The sequence below is a fragment of the Candoia aspera genome, chromosome 2, assembly GCF_035149785.1.
Source record: "Candoia aspera isolate rCanAsp1 chromosome 2, rCanAsp1.hap2, whole genome shotgun sequence".
Lineage (NCBI taxonomy): Eukaryota > Metazoa > Chordata > Lepidosauria > Squamata > Boidae > Candoia > Candoia aspera.
Window position 1 is genome coordinate 98,792,840 of NC_086154.1, and position 19,510 is coordinate 98,812,349.

At 39.0% G+C, this 19,510-nt stretch overlaps 1 protein-coding gene across 2 annotated transcripts in view; it reads left to right on the plus strand.

The window, feature by feature from the left end:
• The window catches only part of TECR (trans-2,3-enoyl-CoA reductase), a 58,658-nt gene that overhangs the window by 31,150 nt on the left and 7,998 nt on the right, over positions 1-19,510 (plus strand). For both annotated transcript variants that reach the window (XM_063292546.1, XM_063292545.1), the window contains 9 exons: positions 1,318-1,369; positions 2,123-2,167; positions 2,588-2,691; positions 2,772-2,887; positions 13,450-13,555; positions 13,724-13,796; positions 15,588-15,631; positions 16,949-17,006; positions 17,495-17,583. In XM_063292546.1, the coding sequence (XP_063148616.1) occupies positions 1,318-1,369; positions 2,123-2,167; positions 2,588-2,691; positions 2,772-2,887; positions 13,450-13,555; positions 13,724-13,796; positions 15,588-15,631; positions 16,949-17,006; positions 17,495-17,583 (687 nt within the window). The remainder of the gene's footprint in view (positions 1-1,317; positions 1,370-2,122; positions 2,168-2,587; positions 2,692-2,771; positions 2,888-13,449; positions 13,556-13,723; positions 13,797-15,587; positions 15,632-16,948; positions 17,007-17,494; positions 17,584-19,510) is intronic.

A 19,510-nucleotide genomic window follows, 5' to 3' on the forward strand; every position in this document is an offset into this window, starting at 1 on the left:
CTGGATTATAGAAATAGCCTTCCAAGGTAGAAGAGAACCAGCTTACATTCCCTTCTTACTGCAAAAGGGTTAAAATAGATATAAAATGACTGTGCAAAATAATAGCAACAAAGGTTACTAAGAAAGGGAGAACAAAGCATCCAACCACATCCTTCTCGTTCATGCAAAGACGGCATGTTGCGGACCCCGCCTATAAGAGAATTCCATCTGGCGGGGTCCAGGAAACAAGCCTTCCCTGCAGTGGCTCCCGCCCTCTGGAACATCGTGCTACTGGAGATCAGGCAAGCTCCATCCCTTTTGACCTTCAGGAAGTCCCTGAAGTCTTGGCTGAGCGACGTGCTTGGGATGGGGAGGGGGAGGGAGTCATTCTTGGGGATGGCCAGCACCTTAGAGTGCTCCCCTCATATTTATGATCTTTTGTAGCCATCTGGACTTTTATTTTACTTCTTAATTTTATATAGTATTGTATTATATTTCATGTTCTATTATGATTATTGTTTTAATGTTTTAATTGATTAACTTATTGTAAATCTCTCAGAGTCCCTCCTTGGGGGCAGGGGGGCAGTAGTACAAATTTGAGAAATAAATAAATAAACCCTTGATGTTGCATTCTTACAATAGTGATTGTGAACAACATAAAGGGGTTATTACCTCTGCCTACAGATGACTCTTGGTCAGAGGCTAGGCCTATGCAGCGCTTTGGATTTGCTTTGAAACTTGTGGGAACATGAATGTGGCAGATGTTTGTAACTCATTAAAGTAACCATGGTGGGGAGCAGCCAAATAGCCCTAGAAAGAGATGCAGATGCATAGACAGCTGTTGCATACATGCTTCTCTTATGTTCCAAAGCACTTCACCTGGACTGAATCCAAAATATTGCACTACCCTACTAGATGTAATAAGTTCTTGCCTGCAAGCCACTAGACTGATAAGAATATAGGAGTGTGTGACAGAAGCACATTCCTAGTTTGTTATCTCTGTCAGTGTTTCTGGGGTGTGGGGAGCATGTTGTTTCACCACAGCTGTTTTATTTTCTAATTGACTCATCTGGTGTTGTTTCGCTGGTGGTATATTTCCAGTTTAGGCATAATTTAAATATGTGCTTGTTGTGTCTGGGGTGTTTTTGTTGTTCTTGCCTGTTTGTCAGGATAGAAAGTGCTTGAATCAAACAAGTCTTTTATTTATTTATTTATTTATCATCTCTATATAGCAGCCTATCTCACATAAAAGAGACTCTTATTTTTATGCAGTCCTACTTGACTATGTAGAATAGTGTCCTTTGGTTTTCTGATCCTTCTTGTGTGTTTCCTTTTCAGGTAGAGCCCAATGCTACCGTAGCCGAAATCAAGACTCTCTTTACTAAGTCTCGTATGTATAGAAAAACATCACTTTTGTTGTTTACCATATCTGTTTGTGATGGATTTCAATGTTGATAGTGCAGAACACCTTGCTTTATTAATAAAATCAGCTGTTGAACACCTTTGCTATGTCACTTAAATACTACATCTTTGAAACTACAACTACCTTATTTTTCTTTGATTAGAATTACTGTTCAAAGATCAATGGCTTCAGCTTATGAATTTTCCTTTTTTTCCTTCTATGGACTTGAGAAAGTAGAAAAATTGTTCAAATTAAGCATTTTTTCCTCTCATGCTGGCTTGTTTTTTGACTTGCTATAGAAGGTAAAGGAACCTGAAGCAGATGAGAGGATCTAAGATTTGTATGTGTTTTCATCAATGTTCTAGTGCTGTCCAGAAGTGTTGGGCTTCAGCTGCCATATGGTCATGCAGGTTATCTGTCTAAACTTGTATAAAACATTTAAAGAAATAATAATAGCTGTAGTATTAGTCATATATCCAACTACTACTAAATAAGTCCTATTAGTCATGTGTAGACTTTTATATAGATCGTACTATAAGACACTATTTGGAAATTTTACTCATTGATCCAGAATGAGTAATTTTTCACTGTTTTTTAATTTCTCTTTCCCATTAAAACTCTGGAGCAAAGAATTTTTTGTCAGCCTTCACATCTCTAGATTGCTCTTGAATGCTGTCAACAGATGGTGCTAATGGTTTAACAGATTTCTGACTTGTTACAACTTTATTTTTCTTTTCTCAGACCCTCAATGGTATCCAGCCCGGCAGTCCCTGCGACTAGATCCCAGTAAGTTGGTGTATTATAAAATATCCTAATACTTGGTTTCCTCTCCTTTAGGACAACAGTTTTTGGGAAGAAGATAAGGAAAAGAACAAAACATAGGCTAGTGCCTTACTTGAATCAGATCATATTAGAGAATAAAATCGATATGAACATTTTGTGCCTTAGGAATTCACAGGAAGGGCCTCTTTGAACGAATCCTTTATCCACAAAGAGGCCATTGCTAATAGTTTGATTTTACGAATAAGGTGAGAAGATAACTAAACATCCTTCATCTTGGAGGTTACCATGCAGATGTTTCTCCTTCAGGATGCCAGGCTAACAATTTCTTCTCTGTCATGTAACCAATAAGCGGCTATGATGTTTGATGTTCAAGTGAAGGTTCCCAGTCCCCCAGAGTTTCAGTGTGACTTCTCTTTCTTCTAGAGGGAAAGTCTTTAAAGGATGAAGATATCCTTCAGAATTTACCAGTTGGGACAACAGCAACACTGTATTTCCGGGACTTAGGAGCACAAATCAGCTGGGTGACTGTGAGTGTATTTCATTTCTCAGGAAAACACTCCCCTGCGAAATCCTTTTGCCCTTCTTCATTCTGATTTTGTTCTGTCAGGTATTCCTCACAGAGTATGCTGGGCCACTGCTCATCTACCTGCTCTTTTATTTCCGGGTTCCCTTCATTTATGGCCCAAGATATGACTTCACCTCCAGCAAGTATTCTGTTGTTCAGTAAGTATTTACAGGCCACAATAGGCATTTTGCTGTTTACATCTAATTTATACTGGAATATTGTCCACTAAGTGAACTGAGATCTTCTCCAAGGAAGGGCAACCTCAACCATAATTCATTCTTCTTCCTTACTTGGACTAGACATTTCTCTTCATATATTTTGCTCTTTTAAAGGAAAACTTCCCTGTATCACAGTTGACATTTCTAGATATACTTGAGTTGGCAGAAAAGAACTGGTCTGAATACTGAATTCTTTTTTGCTATTGGCATTATTGAAGTATCATACAAGGATATGAAAAGAGTCTGCTCCATCAGACCAGGGGGACATTTTATTATGCATTCTGTGTAATAAAATGCCAGCTGGTTGCATTTGGAAGCTCACAAATTTAGACAGGGGAGCAGCTGCCACCTTCCACTTACATGTTCCAATAATCAGTATTTAAAGCGCACTGCTACGATTCAGGTGGTAATAAAATGCTATCTCTATTGGTAACCATTGATACCCTGATCCTCCATAAACCTGCCCAGATCCTGTTTAAAATCATGCAGATGGGCTGCCCATTGTCAGAGCTCCTGAAAGCAAATTCCACATGTCAACTTACGTGTGAAAAACTTCCTTCTGTCTGTCCCGAATCTCCCTGCACTTAGTTTCAATAACCTCAGCTTCTAAGATTGTGAGAGAAGAAGAAAAATAATTTACTCTCTGGCCATGATATCTATGCCATGTATGATTTTATATATCTTTATCATTACCTTCCTTCATTGTAAGTGACAGCCCTAATTGCTGTAGTCTTTTCTCATAGGGGAACTGATCCAGTCCCCTAATGATTTTGATTGTCCTTTTATGCATTGTTTCTAATTCTTTAATATCATTTTTAAGATGTGTTGACCAGAATTATGCACAGTACTCTTGAGCGTAGTCTCATTATAAATTTGTATAAGGGCATCATTATATTTACCGTTTTATGTTCAGTTCCCTTTCCAATGATTTCAAGCATGTATTTTCCCTTTTTCAGCAGCAGAACACGGGGTTGACATGCTCATCAACTCTCCACCATGTTTCAGAAAGCTTTTCCCTTTTCACTCCCTGTCAGCTCGGATCCTTTTTAGCTTACAGATGAAGGTTGGATTTTAGGGAGAGACAACATTATTTTACAGTTGTTTACCTTGAACTACATTTGGTATTCTGAAGTATATTCACCTAGCTTTAAGAGATTCTTTTTAACATTCTGAATAATTGGTTAACATCAGCAAACAAGACCACCACTGCTCATCCCTAACCCCAGAACATTTACGTAGAAGTTGGAAAACACCAGTCCCAATACTCTTTCTTTTTTATGCATAATTTTATTAAAAGTTTTAAAAAGGAAGATAAAAGCTAATACAAACTAATATAAAGAAGAAGAAAAGAAAAAGATAGAAATCAAAAAGGAAGATAAAAGTACAGTTATAACTTGTTGTTCTTGATTCGTTTAGTCGCTTCCGACTCTTCATGACTTCATGGACCAGCCCACGCCAGAGCTTCCTGTTGGTCGTCAACACCCCCATCTCCCCCAGGGACGAATCCATCACCTCTAGAATATCATCCATCCATCTTGCCCTTGGTCGGCCCCTCTTCCTTTTGCCTTCCACTCTCCCTAGCATCAGCATCTTCTCCAGGGTGTCCTGTCTTCTCATTGTGTGGCCAAAGTATTTCACTTTTGCCTTTTATATCATTCCCTCAAGTGAGCAGTCTGGCTTTATTTCCTGGAGGATGGACTGGTTTGATCTTCTTGCAGTCCAAGGCACTCTCAGAAGTTTCCTCCAACACCACAGTTCAAAAGCATCGATCTTCCTTCTCTCAGCCTTCCTTATGGTCCAGCTCTCGCAGCCATATGTTACTACAGGGAACACCATTGCTTTAACCATGCGGACCTTTGTTGTCAGTGTGATGTCTCTGCTCTTAACTATTTTATCGAGATTGGTCATTGCTCTTCTCCCAAGGATTAAGCATCTTCTGATTTCCTGACTGCAGTCAGCATGCGCAGTAATCTTCGCACCTAGAAATACAAAGTCTTTCACTGCTTCTACATTTTCTCCCTCTATTTGCCAGTTCTCAATCAAGTTGGTTGCCATAATCTTGGTTTTTTTGAGGTTTAGCTGCAAGCCAGCTTTTGCACTTTCTTCTTTCACCTTCATCATAAGGCTCCTCAGTTCCTCTTCGCTTTCAGCCATCAAAGTGGTATCATCTGCATATCTGAGATTGTTAATGTTTCCTCCAGCGATTTTAACTCCAGCCTTGGATTCCTCAAGCCCAGCATGTCGCATGATGTGTTCTGCGTACAAGTTGAATAGGTAGGGTGAGAGTATACAGCCCTGCCGTACTCCTTTCCCAATCTTAAACCAGTTCGTTCTGTGGTCTGTTCTTACTGTTGCTACTTGGTCGTTATTCTTCAGGAGGCAGACAAGATGACTTGGTATCCCCATACTGCTAAGAACTTGCCGCAATTTGTTATGGTCCACACAGTCAAAGACTTTAGAATAGTCAATAAAACAGAAATAGAACTTTTTCTGAAACTCCCTGGCTTTTTCCATTATCCAGCAGATATTGGCAATTTGGTCCCTAGTTCCTCTGCCTTTTCTAAACCCAGCTTGTACATCTGGCAATTCTCGCTCCATGAATTGCTGAAGTCTACCTTGCAGGATCTTGAGCATTGCCTTACTGGCATGTGAAATGAGTGCCACTGTTCGATAGTTTGAACATTCTTTAGTGTTTCCCTTTTTTGGTATGGGGATATAAGTTGATTTTTTCCAATCGGATGGCCATTCTTGTGTTTTCCAAATTTGGTGGCATATAGCATGCATTACCTTGACAGCATCATCTTGCAAGATTTTGAACAGCTCAGCTGGGATGCCGTCGTCTCCTGCTGCCTTGTTATTAGCAATGCTTCTTAAGGCCCATTCAACCTCACTCTTCAGGATGTCTGGCTCTAGCTCACTGACCACACTGCCAATGCTATCCCCGATATTGTTATCCTTCCTATACAGGTCTTCTGTATATTCTTGCCACCTTTTCTTGATCTCTTCTTCTTCTGTTAGGTCCTTGCCATCTTTGCTTTTGATCATACCCATTTTGGCCTGGAATTTACCTCCGATATTTCTAATTTTCTGGAAGAGGTCTCTCGTCCTTCCTATTCTATTGTCTTCTTCCACTTCCACGCATTGCTTGTTTAAAAATAATTCCTTATCTCTTCTGGCTCACCTCTGGAATTTTGCATTTAATTGGGCATATCTCCCCCTATCGCTGTTGCCTTTTGCTTTCCTTCTTTCTTGGGCTACTTCTAGTGTCTCAGCAGACAGCCATTTTGCCTTCTTGGTTTTCTCTTTCTTTGGGATGTATTTTGTTGCCGCCTCCTGAACAATGTTGCGAACGTCTGTCCAGAGTTCTTCCGGGACCCTATCTGCTAAGTCCAGTCCCTTAAATCTATTCTTCACCTCCATTGCATATTCCTTAGGGATATTAGTGAGCTCATATCTAGCTGATCTGTGGGTCTTCCCTAATCTCTTTAGTCTGATCCTAAATTGTGCAAGAAGAAGTTTGTGATCTGAACTACAGTCAGCTCCAGGTCTTGTTTTTACCGACTGTATAGATGTCTGCCACCTTTGTCTGCAAAGGATGTAGTCAATCTGATTTCGGTGTTGTCCATCTGGTGAAGTCCATGTATAAAGCCGTCTCTTAGGTTGCTGGAAGAGAGTGTTTGTTATGCAGAGTGAGTTTTCTTGGCAAAATTCTATCAGCCTAAGTCGTGCTTCATTTTGTTCTCCCAGGCCATGCTTACCTGTAATTCCAGGTGTCATTTGACTGCCCACCTTAGCATTCCAGTCTCCTGTGATGAAAATAACGTACCTTTTAGGCATGATGTCCAGTAGGTGCTGCAGATCCTCATAGAACTGCTTTACTTCAGCTTCTTCAGCATCTGTGGTTGGGGCGTATATTTGGATCACTGTATTGTTAGATGGCTTGCCCTGAATTCGAATTGAGATCATTCTATCGTTTTTTGGATTGTACCCAAGCACTGCTTTAGCCACTTTACTATTAATTATGAAGGCTACTCCATTTCTTCTGTGGTCCTCTTGTCCACAGTAGTAGATCTGGTGGTCATTTGATGTGAAGTGGCCCATTCCGGTCCATTTCAGTTCACTGACGCCCAAAATGTCTGTTTAATCTTGACATCTCACCAATAACCACATCCAATTTGCCCTGGCTCATAGATCTTACATTCCAGGTTCCAATGGTGTGTTGATCCTTAGAACATCAGATTCGCCGTTCACCACCAGCACCGTCGGCTGCTAGCCGTCCTTTCGGCTTTGAGCTAGCTGCGTCATCACGTCTGGGGCTAGTTGAACTCATCCTCTGTTCCTCCCCAGTAGCATTTTGACCATCTTCCGACCTGGGGGTCTCATCTTCCGATGGTATACTGACATATCTCTGGTTGTTCTGATCCATTTAGTTTTCACGGCAAGAATACTGGGGTGGGTTGCCATTACCTTCCCCAGGGATCGCATTTAGTCTGACCTCTCTGTCATGACCTTCCCGTCTTGGGTGGCCCTTCATGGTTTAGCTCATGGCATCACTGAGGTGCTCAAGCTCCAGCACCACGACAAGGTAACGATCCTTTACTGAAGACAGTTATAAGTACAATTATAAATTTACCTCTTACTCTAAGGTTACAACATAACTCTCTTTTTTCTATAATCTATCCTGTCTAATCATCAAAACCATAAATTGTAAGTTCACTTTTTTTGGTTTTACGCACAAAGTCTCTAAGGGGTTTCCGGTCAGCAATAAATGTAGATAATTGTCTTTTCTCTGATCAGAGAAGTCAATTTGGCCATCTTGGCAAGTTCCATCATCTTTACCAACCATTCTTCCATTGTGGGTAATGCTGAATCTTTCCATGTTTGCGCATAAAATAATCTCACTGCAGTTATCATATACAAAAACAAAGTTCTATGACTTTTTTTCCAACTCTGTCCATCAATCCCAAAGAAAGACCTATGGTCTCAATTGTATATTAATCTTTAAAATCCTCTGAATCCATGTATGTATTTGAATCCAGAATTTTCTAGCTTTTTTACACGTCCACCAAGCATGATAAAATGTCCCTTCTTGTTCATATTTCCAACATAAATTTGAAGTGCCTTTATACATTTTAGACAATTTCGCTGCTGAGATACACCAATGGTGAATCATTTTATAAAAATTCTCTTTAAGATGATAACGTATGGTAAATTTCCATCCTTTCAACCACATATTTTCCCATTGTTTCATATGCATATTATAACTAAAATTTTTAGCCCACTTTATCATACATTCTTTCACTTGTTCTTTTGTTTCAAATTTCAGTAAAAGTTTATACATTTAGCAATTACATGTTCATCATTTGTACACAATTCTACTTCAGACTCAAGTCTTACAATGTTCAAACCATAAAGTCTTTTGTCTACGTACTTTAAATCTTTCTAATAACTGTAAATAAGAAAACCATTGACAACTATATCCCTCTGCCACCAGTTCTCTTGATTTTATTTTGTATTCCCCTTTACAAAATTCTAGCATCTCACAATACGTTAGCCATTTGTGTTTGCCTATTATCTCTTGTCTATAAAATGCTTCTTGTGCTGAGAGCCACAAAGGTATTTTTGGGCACAACCTGGGTTTGTATCTATTCCATATTCTCAGTCTAACATATTGATTTTTAAAATCCACATTAACCTTATTTTGTTGTATCACAAATAGCCATGCCACCCAAATCTCAGGTCGTGTCCTTCTAACTCTAAGAGCCTTCTATTTCTCAGAAGCACCCACCCTTTCATCCAAACCAAACAGCAAGCTACAAAATACAATTTTGAATCAGGTAGGCCTGATCCTCCACTTCCTTTTGCATCTTGTAACACCTTATATTTAACTCGTGGTAAAAGTTCATCCTCAAACATTTATAATAAAAACTTAATAATCCATCTGGTCCAGGCACCTTTCCTGGTTTAATCTTTTTTATAGCTTCAGAATCTCTCTCTTTTCCTCTGTAATACTTGGTAAATTTTGTTTCTTTAGATATTCATCTATTTTCTCCAGAGAGATGTCACTTCCTTTATACAAGTTGGAATAATATTGATAAAATGCTTTTTGTATAGCCGCGCTATCCTTAATACAGTATCTGCCTCTTGTAATTTTAATATCATTTTCTTTTCTTTTTCTTTTCTTAATTTATATGCCAACCACTTCTTTGGTTTGTTTGCAAACTCAATTTTTTTTTGCTTTACATCGTTCATTTTTATTTCCATTTCTTTTACTGTTAACATAGATAACTGTCACTGTAAAAGCTTAATTTGTTGAGAAATACTTATCTTCTCTGGAAATTTCTTTAATCTTCTTTTCCCTTTATCTCATCCAAAATAGCTTGTGTTTTCTCTTGACTCTTCTTTTTGAGTTCACTGTTATGTTGTATAAAATAACATCTAATAAAAGCTTTACTTGTGTCCCAAACCATTCTTAAATCAGTACCTTTATCTAAATTATTTTTTTAAAAAATATTTTAATTTCTTTTTACAATTCTCCACTATTGCTTCTTTCTGTAGCAACATTTCATTTAGTCTTCATCTAAAAGAAGTAGATTTCCTTTTATAAACTAAACTCACTGGATTATGATCCAAAAAAGTCTTTGGTAGTATCTCTGCTTTAGTACCTTAGTAGCCAAACTCTTTGAAATCCAAATCATGTCTATTCTTATTGAGAGTCCCAGTACTCTTTCCTGGATGATCCTATATTGCACAGGTTGCCAGCCTGAGAATTCCCTATTTATTCCTACTTGTAGTTTCTTATTTTTTAACTAGTTACCAATCCACCTTTCCCCTTCTCTCAGAGCAGCTGAGCTTATCAGCAGACTTCAGGAAAGAACTTGTCATAGGCTTTTGACAGTCCAGGCATACCATATGTATTAAACCACCCTTGTTTACATGTTTGTTGGTGCTGTCAAAAAAGTCTACAAAGCTATGTTGATTCTTTTTCAATAATGTTTATTCTACATTGTATTTCCTTATTTTTTTCTATTCATATTTCTTTTTCAGATGCCTCTTTGATTTCATTTTCCATCTGCAGGTCAGCTTTATCTTCTTGGTCAGGGGGTGGGGATGTCCTAACATGCTTTGGGGGAATGATATGGAGAGTCCACAGTTATTCTGCGGAATAGTTTGCTCTGTGCATAAGTTATGCTATGAGTTGTCTTTGACATTTGGAGCAACTCTACCCCAGTAGGCCCTTTCATGTGTTCTATATATTTTATATCCAGAGATGACTTTTATGCTATTAGGTATCTCCATTTCCCCAGGATTTTGTAATGCTTACTGTAACTGTGTTTTCTTCTAACATCAAGGACTTTAGCTGTCCCATATCAGTATTCACAAAGAAACACTTAAAGCCTCACTCTTAGATTTTCTGTGACATGTATTGTACCCTTGTCATGTTCTGGCTTTCTTGATTGATTATACTTATTTCCTAAATTTATACTGTCACCCTCAGAATTATTGCAAAATTTTTAACTTATCCTTCAGGGGTGATTTCCCCCAAACTGAATGCTACTTACATCTTTTTGGCTTTCCCATTGGAATCAGGTGAAAAGCTGCCCCACAGCTTTTTGATATTTGTGATACATTGTGATACTCTTCTGGTTCTTGGTTTTGTACAGACCTGATTTTGTACAGATCAAAGGTTTTCTCATAGTTTCAGAAATCTAAACTGCTCCTCCTGGCACTATTATGTCATCCCTGCATTGAAACTACTTAACTCTGCTTGCCTATTTGGCACTCTGCATGGAACAGATACCTTTCCAAGAGAGTCATCTCAGCAGTCTTCAATTTCAACATCTTGCCCAGCAACCTAAATTTGGCTTCCAGGCCTGCTTGACTACTTTTCCTCACGTTGTTAGTACTGGCATGCATCCCATCTACTGGCTCCAGTCCAGCATTATCAACCAAGCTTATCTAGGTAGCGCATGATGTCTGCACCTTCACAGTGGGAGGACAAGTCACCATATGGTTGGCATGCCTGTCCCACTTCTATTGGTCTAAGAATAATAGACAATAATAGGATAGATCAATAACAGAATTCCTAATAATAAAATTCTTCACTACTAGGAGCATCCTCCATGAGGCAGTATATGTGTTCACTCACGAAGAGTGGGTTCTTTATGAGTTTCTTTCCCCCTTCCCTGGATGGAGTTCCTCCTACTCTTAGAGCTTTATTTTCTGTGACCTATGAGGAATCATGGTTGGAATGGGATGCACCATCATCCCTGAAGGCCTCTGTTGCCAACTTCTCTGTCCCTCTTAGTTTCTCCAGTTCAGTTACCTTTGCTGCAGGGGAATGAAATTGCTGCCTGAGAGTCAGGTGCTCACTGCACTGGTCACATAGTTGTGACTTCTGCCCAGCAGGGAGATAATCGTACATATGCCACTCAGTACAATATATTGGCTAGCTCTCATACACCCCCTGCTGGCTGCTTCCTTTTAGTTATTACTGTAGTTAGGGTTTGCTTAAATAACCAATTTCTTTAAAATATCAGGAGGAGACAGCTTAGATGCTGTGACCTAAAGCTGGGTTTGAAGACTCAAATGGGCTACACCTAGAGTTAGGTTGTACTGTAAAATGTAAGGAGCTTGGACTGTTTTACAAGCAGGCTTAAAACTCAATCCTCTGCTACTCTGGGGTTATTCTTTAGAATGGCCTTGATTTAAATCCACTCCCCAATTCTAAGTTAAAGCTCGGTTTTGCTGTTGCCATTCCAGCTAGAATAAAGCAGCAAGACCAGTAAGTTCCTTGTTGTGTTACATGTTTTCTGAGGAAGCATGTTTCTGGATTTTAATTGATATTATTTTGTTTAATAAGTGAGTAAACGGGAATAAATTCCCTTGCATGCATGCTTAACTCACAAGTCCACTTCACTGCAATTTATGAAAGATTGTTGATGCTTTGTCACTGGGGCTGTGAAATTTTATCATTTGGGGCTTCCTCAAGCTGAGAGCGCATTTTGGCTTCTCTTGTATTAGTTCATGTGAAAAGAAAACCATTTCTTGGGGGAGTTGCCCAGACCTTATTAGTTAAAATTCCTGTAGCTAATTAAGATTGCAAATATCACCAAATAGTTATTCTGAATAAGGAAAACTATCCACAAGGGAGAATAAGGAAAGCTCACCATTAGGATGTGCTGGTTCCCTCCCTCCCTCCCTCCCTCTGGGGCCAGTTCCAATCTGTGTTGATGGGAAGGGATGTCTAGCGCATAGCCCCTGCTGTGGTGGGTTCTGTAGGGTTTGGTAGTCTCTCCGCTCCTGTTTAACAGCTACATGGAGCCACTTGGTGAGATCAGCCAGTGGAACAGGATGAGGTATCGTCAGTATGCTGATGCTACCCAACTTCATATCATCACCCCTGGCTGCCCAAGTGATGCTGTGGAGGTTCTCTCTTGGTGTCTGGAGGTTCTCGGGGTTTAGATGGGGAACAACAGCCTTCAGCTCAATCCTAGCAAGACTGCATGGCTCTGGGTTATAGCGGCTCCATCTTCTGGGGATTTTCCATCTTTACAGGACCTGTCTGCCACTTGGGGTCCTCCTGAACTTGTGGCTCCTGTTAGAGGAACAGGTGATAGACATGACTAAGAGGGCCTTTGCACAATTTTGTATTGTGTGCCTGTTGCACCCATCCCTAGACAAGGAGGCTCTGCTCACAGTCACTCATGTTTTGTCACCTCTTGAATAGACTACTGCAATGTGATTTACTAGGGGCTGCCCTTGAAGAGTATCTGGAAGCTGCAGCTGCTACGGAGTGCAGCAGCACAGATAGTTACCTGCACTCCTTTATCAGCGCAGGTTACCTCTCTGCTCTGTGGGCTGCACTGGTTGCTAGCATGCTTCCGGGATCAATTCAAGGTACTGGTAATTACTATGAAACCCTTAATGGCATGGGATCAGTATTTGAGGGACCACCTCTCTCCAATTATGTCTACCCATCCCATCATAGCAAGCAGGAGAGGCATGCTACAGATCCTGTCTATTAGGGAATGTCATTTGGCGGGGCCCAGGAAGAGAGTCCTTTCAGTCCTGTTAGAACATCATATCCTGGAGATTAGATTGGCCCCACCCTGCTGGCCTTTTTTAAGGCGTTAAAGTCATGGTTGTGTCACTGTCAGGGAGCTGGATGTGTGCCAAAACCTATGCAGTGCTTGTGCTGATTTATTTCTTGGTTATTTAGGTTTTTACCTCAACTGCTGATTTTATATGTATTATTTTTTATCGTTATATATTGTTATGTGGTGTTTCTAACTGCTGCTAGCCACTCAAGAGTCATGGATTTGAGATGGGTGGCCATATAAATTTAAATAATGAATAAATTAACTAACTAACTAACTTTGGAAAGGTGGATGTACCTTATCTTTTGGCTGATACTCATCAAATGTGTAGAAGATATCTATATTTCTCTGGTAGGTAGTGATTTCTATTGTCAGCCATCTCTGTTTTCCTTTCCTTTCTAGCCTGGCTTGCATTTGTCACTCTTTCCACTATGTCAAGCGCCTCCTGGAGACCCTTTTTGTCCACAGATTCTCCCATGGAACAATGCCCTTACGTAACATCTTCAAGGTAAGGACATTTTCAAGCACCATACAGCCTTAGGCTAAAGACTGCCATCCTTTTCTGCTGGGTCTCTTCACGGAGCCATGAAGCTGATGCAGTCAGCAGGTTCTTGTTTTGATACACTCTTACTAGTCAACTATATCTTTAATGTGATACTCTTAATTCTCTCCTCAGAATTGCACTTACTACTGGGGCTTTGCAGCCTGGATGGCATACTATATCAATCACCCTTTGTATACACCACCTGGTAAGCTGAGAAAAGAAGAATATCAGTGTTGATCAGAGAAGTCCATTTGATTTTTAAGAAGCTGAATATTAAATGAAATTAATGTTTTCCTTGTAATTAACCAGAAGGGTGTATTGGAGGAGGCTCAAGGGAAGGGAGGGATCTCAGAATGGGCTTGCATGAGATTGTCTGCTCTGCCTAGCAGCTAATGTACTGCTCACTGAATGAGTGCTAATAGGCCTATATAATGCTGAACTAGCCAATTGTAGCTGCCTTGAGAAATGGCATAAATACATAATTGAGCAGAATTCCATTTTGCTTTCCTTTTTTAAATAAAGGTTTCTAGGTCTCTTCATTATAAATACAAGCTTACAAACATATAGGCAGTGTTTGGTAAAATTCTCCAAATCAGAAGCAATGGTAAATATTTGATGAACTGGAACAAGATTTCCAGGAGGTCAAAAAGCAAGTTCCCAGTGCCCCACATAACTTCTTGAATGGAAAAAATAAGTTAGTGTATCCTTTAGCTGAGGAATAGATCTGTAATTTTTACTTCCCATCTTTCTGTTCCAAAATTCCTCAGATCATGTAATTCCATGTAATTTAGTTTCTCTAGCCTTAGCTTTCCTCAAATTGACCTCTATCACAAGGCTAGCTTTACTCATTCTCCTCTGATTTAGAACCACAATTGACATATTTTCCCTCAGAGATGCTTTCTTCATGAGTTACTGCTCTGGACTTGACTCCTTTTTAAACAGTTAAAGTTTCACATTAGGTCTAGAGAGATCTCATTCAAATACTCTCAGACGTTAAACTCATTACATTGGGCCTGTTTGTTATAAGTCAGCTAAACCAAGCTGACAAGTTATGAAGATTAAAAATGGGGAGAAGGCAGCATATGTGCCATTTAGAACTCTATACAGAGAACACAGGATATAGCTTGGTGCAAATTACTTCAAGTCTTAATTAAAATGTATATGCTAGCCAATCAAGATATTCCGTATCAGAAGTTATTTGATCTTTGAAGTAATTTTTACACATATTCTTGTTTAGTTTGTGTACTTCACATTAGAGCTCCTATATTTTTAAATGTACTGCTAGTTTTTATATTTTAAATAAAGTGATAAAGCAGTAACCTTTCTTTTTTACACTGCTCTGCATGAAAAAGTGTTTTTCCTCTTCTGGTCCTGAATCTCCCTGCATTAAAGGGTTCCAAGATGATGAGAGAGGAAGAAAAAAAAATCCATGTTATTTATGACATGCATTGCTTGATATGCCTCTATCAGAGATACTGTATTTCCCTACCTCCTATTCTTCTGTTTTCTAAGCTTATTCATCTTGTTACGAGCCTTTGGTGAGGAATCTTTGTCAACGGTTTTATGAAAATCCAAGTATATAATATCTCTTGGGTTATCCTTGTCAATGTGCTTGTTGACACTCTCAAAAAAGTCTAGATGAATGTTCCAAATGTGCCATTTAGAACTCTATGCAGAGTTATTCTTTGTTTCATTTGCTGGTTTGGTTTGTCATATAACTAGTTAGTGAAGGGTGAGAGGAAAAAGAAGGCACTGAAGGGATTAACCAAAGGCCTCTGGTTTCTCCTTGTTTTTCCCCCTTCCTTATGAATATTAAGGTGGTATCACAGATATAACTGTATAGTTGCTGTCATGAGATTCATTTTCGTTCAGCTGGAAAATCTTGAGTTCTGTCGCTGGGGAATCTTTTTCTTCTAGGAACTTTCTAGGTGCTCCAAATGTTGGAGTTACTCTAACGTAGTAATGCTTCTGTTTCTTTTTTTCTTTTTTCCTTCAGCATATGGACATGAACAAGTGAAACTGGCACTTATCATATTCCTGGTAATAATTTGTAGATTCTTGAGGAATAGCTCTGTACCTGAAATATGGTGGATATGTAACAGAAAACAGGACGGGTGTTTCAGGCAGAGCCTAGGCCAGCCTGAGGTGGGAAGCTCTCCCATGCAAAGACAGATGTTAAAAATCAAGAAGTTATTTGCCTAGAAACAACAGTTATGACTATTTGTGGTATATAATCTAGTCTTATACAGATGGATAATATTGGATTTTGTGCAAATGACAGTAGTTCTCTTAAGTAAGAGAAAGATCAACTGCCTTTTGGAGCAATGGGAAAAAGACTGGGAGAGTGAAATTAGAACTACCTGCACAGTAAAATATAGAGACATGCCTCTCTTTCTCAGTGCACGGAAAGACCATGAAACAGCCTGCAATAGTGGAGGAGATGTCGTATCTCTGGAAGGAGGTGGGACTTCACTTACTGACATATACCTGTCAGGAAGCAGTTTAGCCCTTGGAACTATGAAGTCCTCCTAGGCAAAGGCAGAGTTAGATCAATATTCTACTGAATGAGTTTGGGAATGGATCATGCTTCTAGTACTGTTGGAGGGAGAGAAACTGGTTTTTCCTTCCTTGTGTGCTTGCGTCTAAGGCCAGAATGTTAGTAGGGCTGTGCAGTGGTTCAGATTCAGTTCCAAAAAGGTGATTCAGCGCATGCAGAAATGTGAACATAGCACTTTACTGCAACTGTTGAAAGCAGCCATATTTTTTTCTTGGAACCATCTGACTGCTGCACTGGGCAGTTCTGTGATCGCAGGAAAAGATGTGGCTGCTTTCGACAGTTGCAGAAAAATTCTGTATTCGTACTGTATGATCTTATCTGTTGACTGTGTGTATCTGATGCGTTATAAAGAATGAGAAGGACAGGTTCCTGTCCCAAAGAGATTCCAGGGAAAGAACAAAAGGAAAAAAGGCAATAGAAGGAAACATGAAACAATATGTATTTTTAAAGTTGATTTACTTACTGGAAAATACTGGGTCCTGAGTTTCTCATCTTACAGCCAGGACTTAATTTGCACAGTTTATTGGCATCAGCGCTGTTAAGTTCTGGTGGGTGATGCTATGCATGTAGAAGAAAGGATCAGAAGACATGAGAGATAAAAATCCCTTGTATTGGCACATTCAAGGCTCTGTCCCTTTTTCCAAGCAGATTCCTAAGGTTTCTGTAAAAATATTTGAATCACTGATTGTGTGAGCTCTGGGAGGCTTCTGTGCCATTATCTGGCTTCTGGTGGTGATAATAATTATGAAAGATCAATTCTTGTCCTCCTGTGTTAACACTGGTTCTGTTTCGTCTTGCAGTTCTGTCAGCTGGGAAACTTTTCTATTCATATTGCTTTGCGGAATCTTCGTCCAGCTGGTGAGTACAGAGAAGGGTCAAATGGAAGTGCAGACATCTGTATTAAAAAGGCCCTCTGCTCTGTAGTGGGATCAGCTGGCCCTTTAAATAACAAACCAGCCTTATGTGCCCAGAGGTAGTCACTGGACCCTTGAAAGCCAATCAAGGAAAAGGAAGGGGTGCTTTCAGGTTTTGGGTGGGAAGAGTTTTGGAGTTTTTTGGAGGTGGACTGGAATCCTGGATGAGAGGGGTTACCTCAGGCAAAATAAGGAGTTGTTTTGTTGTAGGCTAAAAATCTGTTAGGGTTTTTTGTATTTATCTCTTTTTTTAACTGTGTGTAGAGTGTATGGAACCTTATCTTCTTTGTCACCATTAATAAAGAGAAAGGGAGAATTTTACAAGTCTGGTGCTTTAACTCTTGTGCGGAATGCTAAAAGATGGTTTCATATTACATGCAGATTGGTTCTTTGTCTCTATAAACTAAATCAAATTCTTGTGATTTCCTCCAGGTTCAAAGACCAGGAAGATCCCATTCCCTACCAAGAACCCATTCACATGGCTTTTCTTGCTGGTCTCTTGCCCCAATTATACCTATGAGGTATGACTGTGATTTAGCTTTGGAGCAAATTGTAAAAGCCTTGCATTTCCCCCATGCGTTTTTGTTAATGAACTCTGCTTCACAGGAAACATAGGGCTATAGTGACAGTACCAATTAGGCAAATATTTGTAGCTCAGGGCTGAACTGTGGAGTCCTTGGTGCTCTCTGAAAACAACAAGGCTCAGAGGACACCAAGGACTCTGTAGTGACAGCATCTAGGCAAATATTCTGAAAAACATCACTCTTTTCTTATCTCTCTTTTAATTGAATGATTAACTCTTGTTGCTCAAAAGCTTCCTCCATGCTTGACCCAAATTAAAAATTCCTGACAGATTGAAATCTAGTTTCATCTTCAACACATCCAGCAAAGTGGATCTTATTACTTCTCTCAGTAATTGGTTCTGCTGTTGACTTGCTCTTTCACATAGTCCTTTAAAAAAAACCAATTAGAATATCCCTTCTTGTAATTTGAACTCATTATTTTGTGTCCTGCACATTGGAGAATAGGTTGTGACCTTGTATATGGTAGCTGTTCAGATATTTGAGGGGAGATGTGATAGTACACTTCAGTCTTCTCTCAAAGTTAAAAATTCCCAATTTTGTCAAATCCTTATTATAGAACTTCATTTTAGTCCCTTGATCATGCTTCTTACTCTTCTTTGAACCTACTACAGTTTCTCTGAATGCTTTGTAAAGTATAGCACCCAGAATTGGATATAGTGGGGTCTAACTAATGCACAGTAGAGTAGAATGATTACTTCTCATCATTTGGAAACTATATTTCTGTTGATGTAGCATAAAATTGATTTTGTCTTTTTTGCAGCCACATCGCACTACTAATAGTCAGTCAATAATATTTATTCGGTCAATGACAAAATTTAAAAGGACAAAAACAGAGTAAAACAAATAGATACAATAATATACTATCAACTAACAAAATAAATCACATAATAACACAGCATTCACTCCTCTATTACTATATTGATACATTTGTGACCCAGGTAGTATAAATCTAAAACATTAATAAGTATAAAATAAAAATAAAAAATATATATCCCCTAACAATTTATTGATTAAGATATATCAATTTAAAAATATTTAAAACAAGGGTGAATTAGTTCTTTAACTGGTTTTGTCTTACTTTCATTGCAGCAACACAAAATTTAGCTACTGTACACATAATGTATGGTGTTGGATCCTGAAGAAGATGGTTCACATAAAAATTATCTGGATTCCCAGGAAATTTATCTATTAGGGGCAAAATGTAGATTGATCTAATGCCCCTATAAAATATACAACATAATAATACGTGTGAGATGGTTTCAGCTTCCTCATCACCACATGGGCAGATATGCTCAGCTATAGGGATTTTACTATGCCTGCCTTGAAGTGCAGATGGAAGAATATTGAATCTAGCTTTAAAGAATGTGATTCTCAGCCTAGGGAAAGTTGGGTTTAGCGAATAACTTGCTGGTTCCCATACACCCCCATTTATCCAAATTCTATCATGTTGGGGCGATAGAATGTTAACTTCAGTCTGGAACTCCATGTCCCTTATTCTTTGAATGATTAATTGCTTAGCTTGATCATAACCTAATGATATTAAGAATAGTGAAGAGAGCTCTTATGAAGCCAGCTTATACTCTGCTGCCTGCTTCCAAGGTGAAAAAAAGTTATTTGTTAGAACTAGAGGATTTAAACCAACTGGGAAAAATTGCATTTTGAGACAATAAATTATCATCATCTTCCAGGCCCTAACCTGAATTGACCTACTAATAGTTAGTTTGCAATCAACTATTGTTCCATGATTTTTTTACCAGTACTATTACTAAGCTAGGTATTCCTACCCAATCTTATACCTCAATATTTAATTTATGTTTCTTTATGACAAACTTTGGATTTGTCTCTGTTAAATTTCATTAATGTT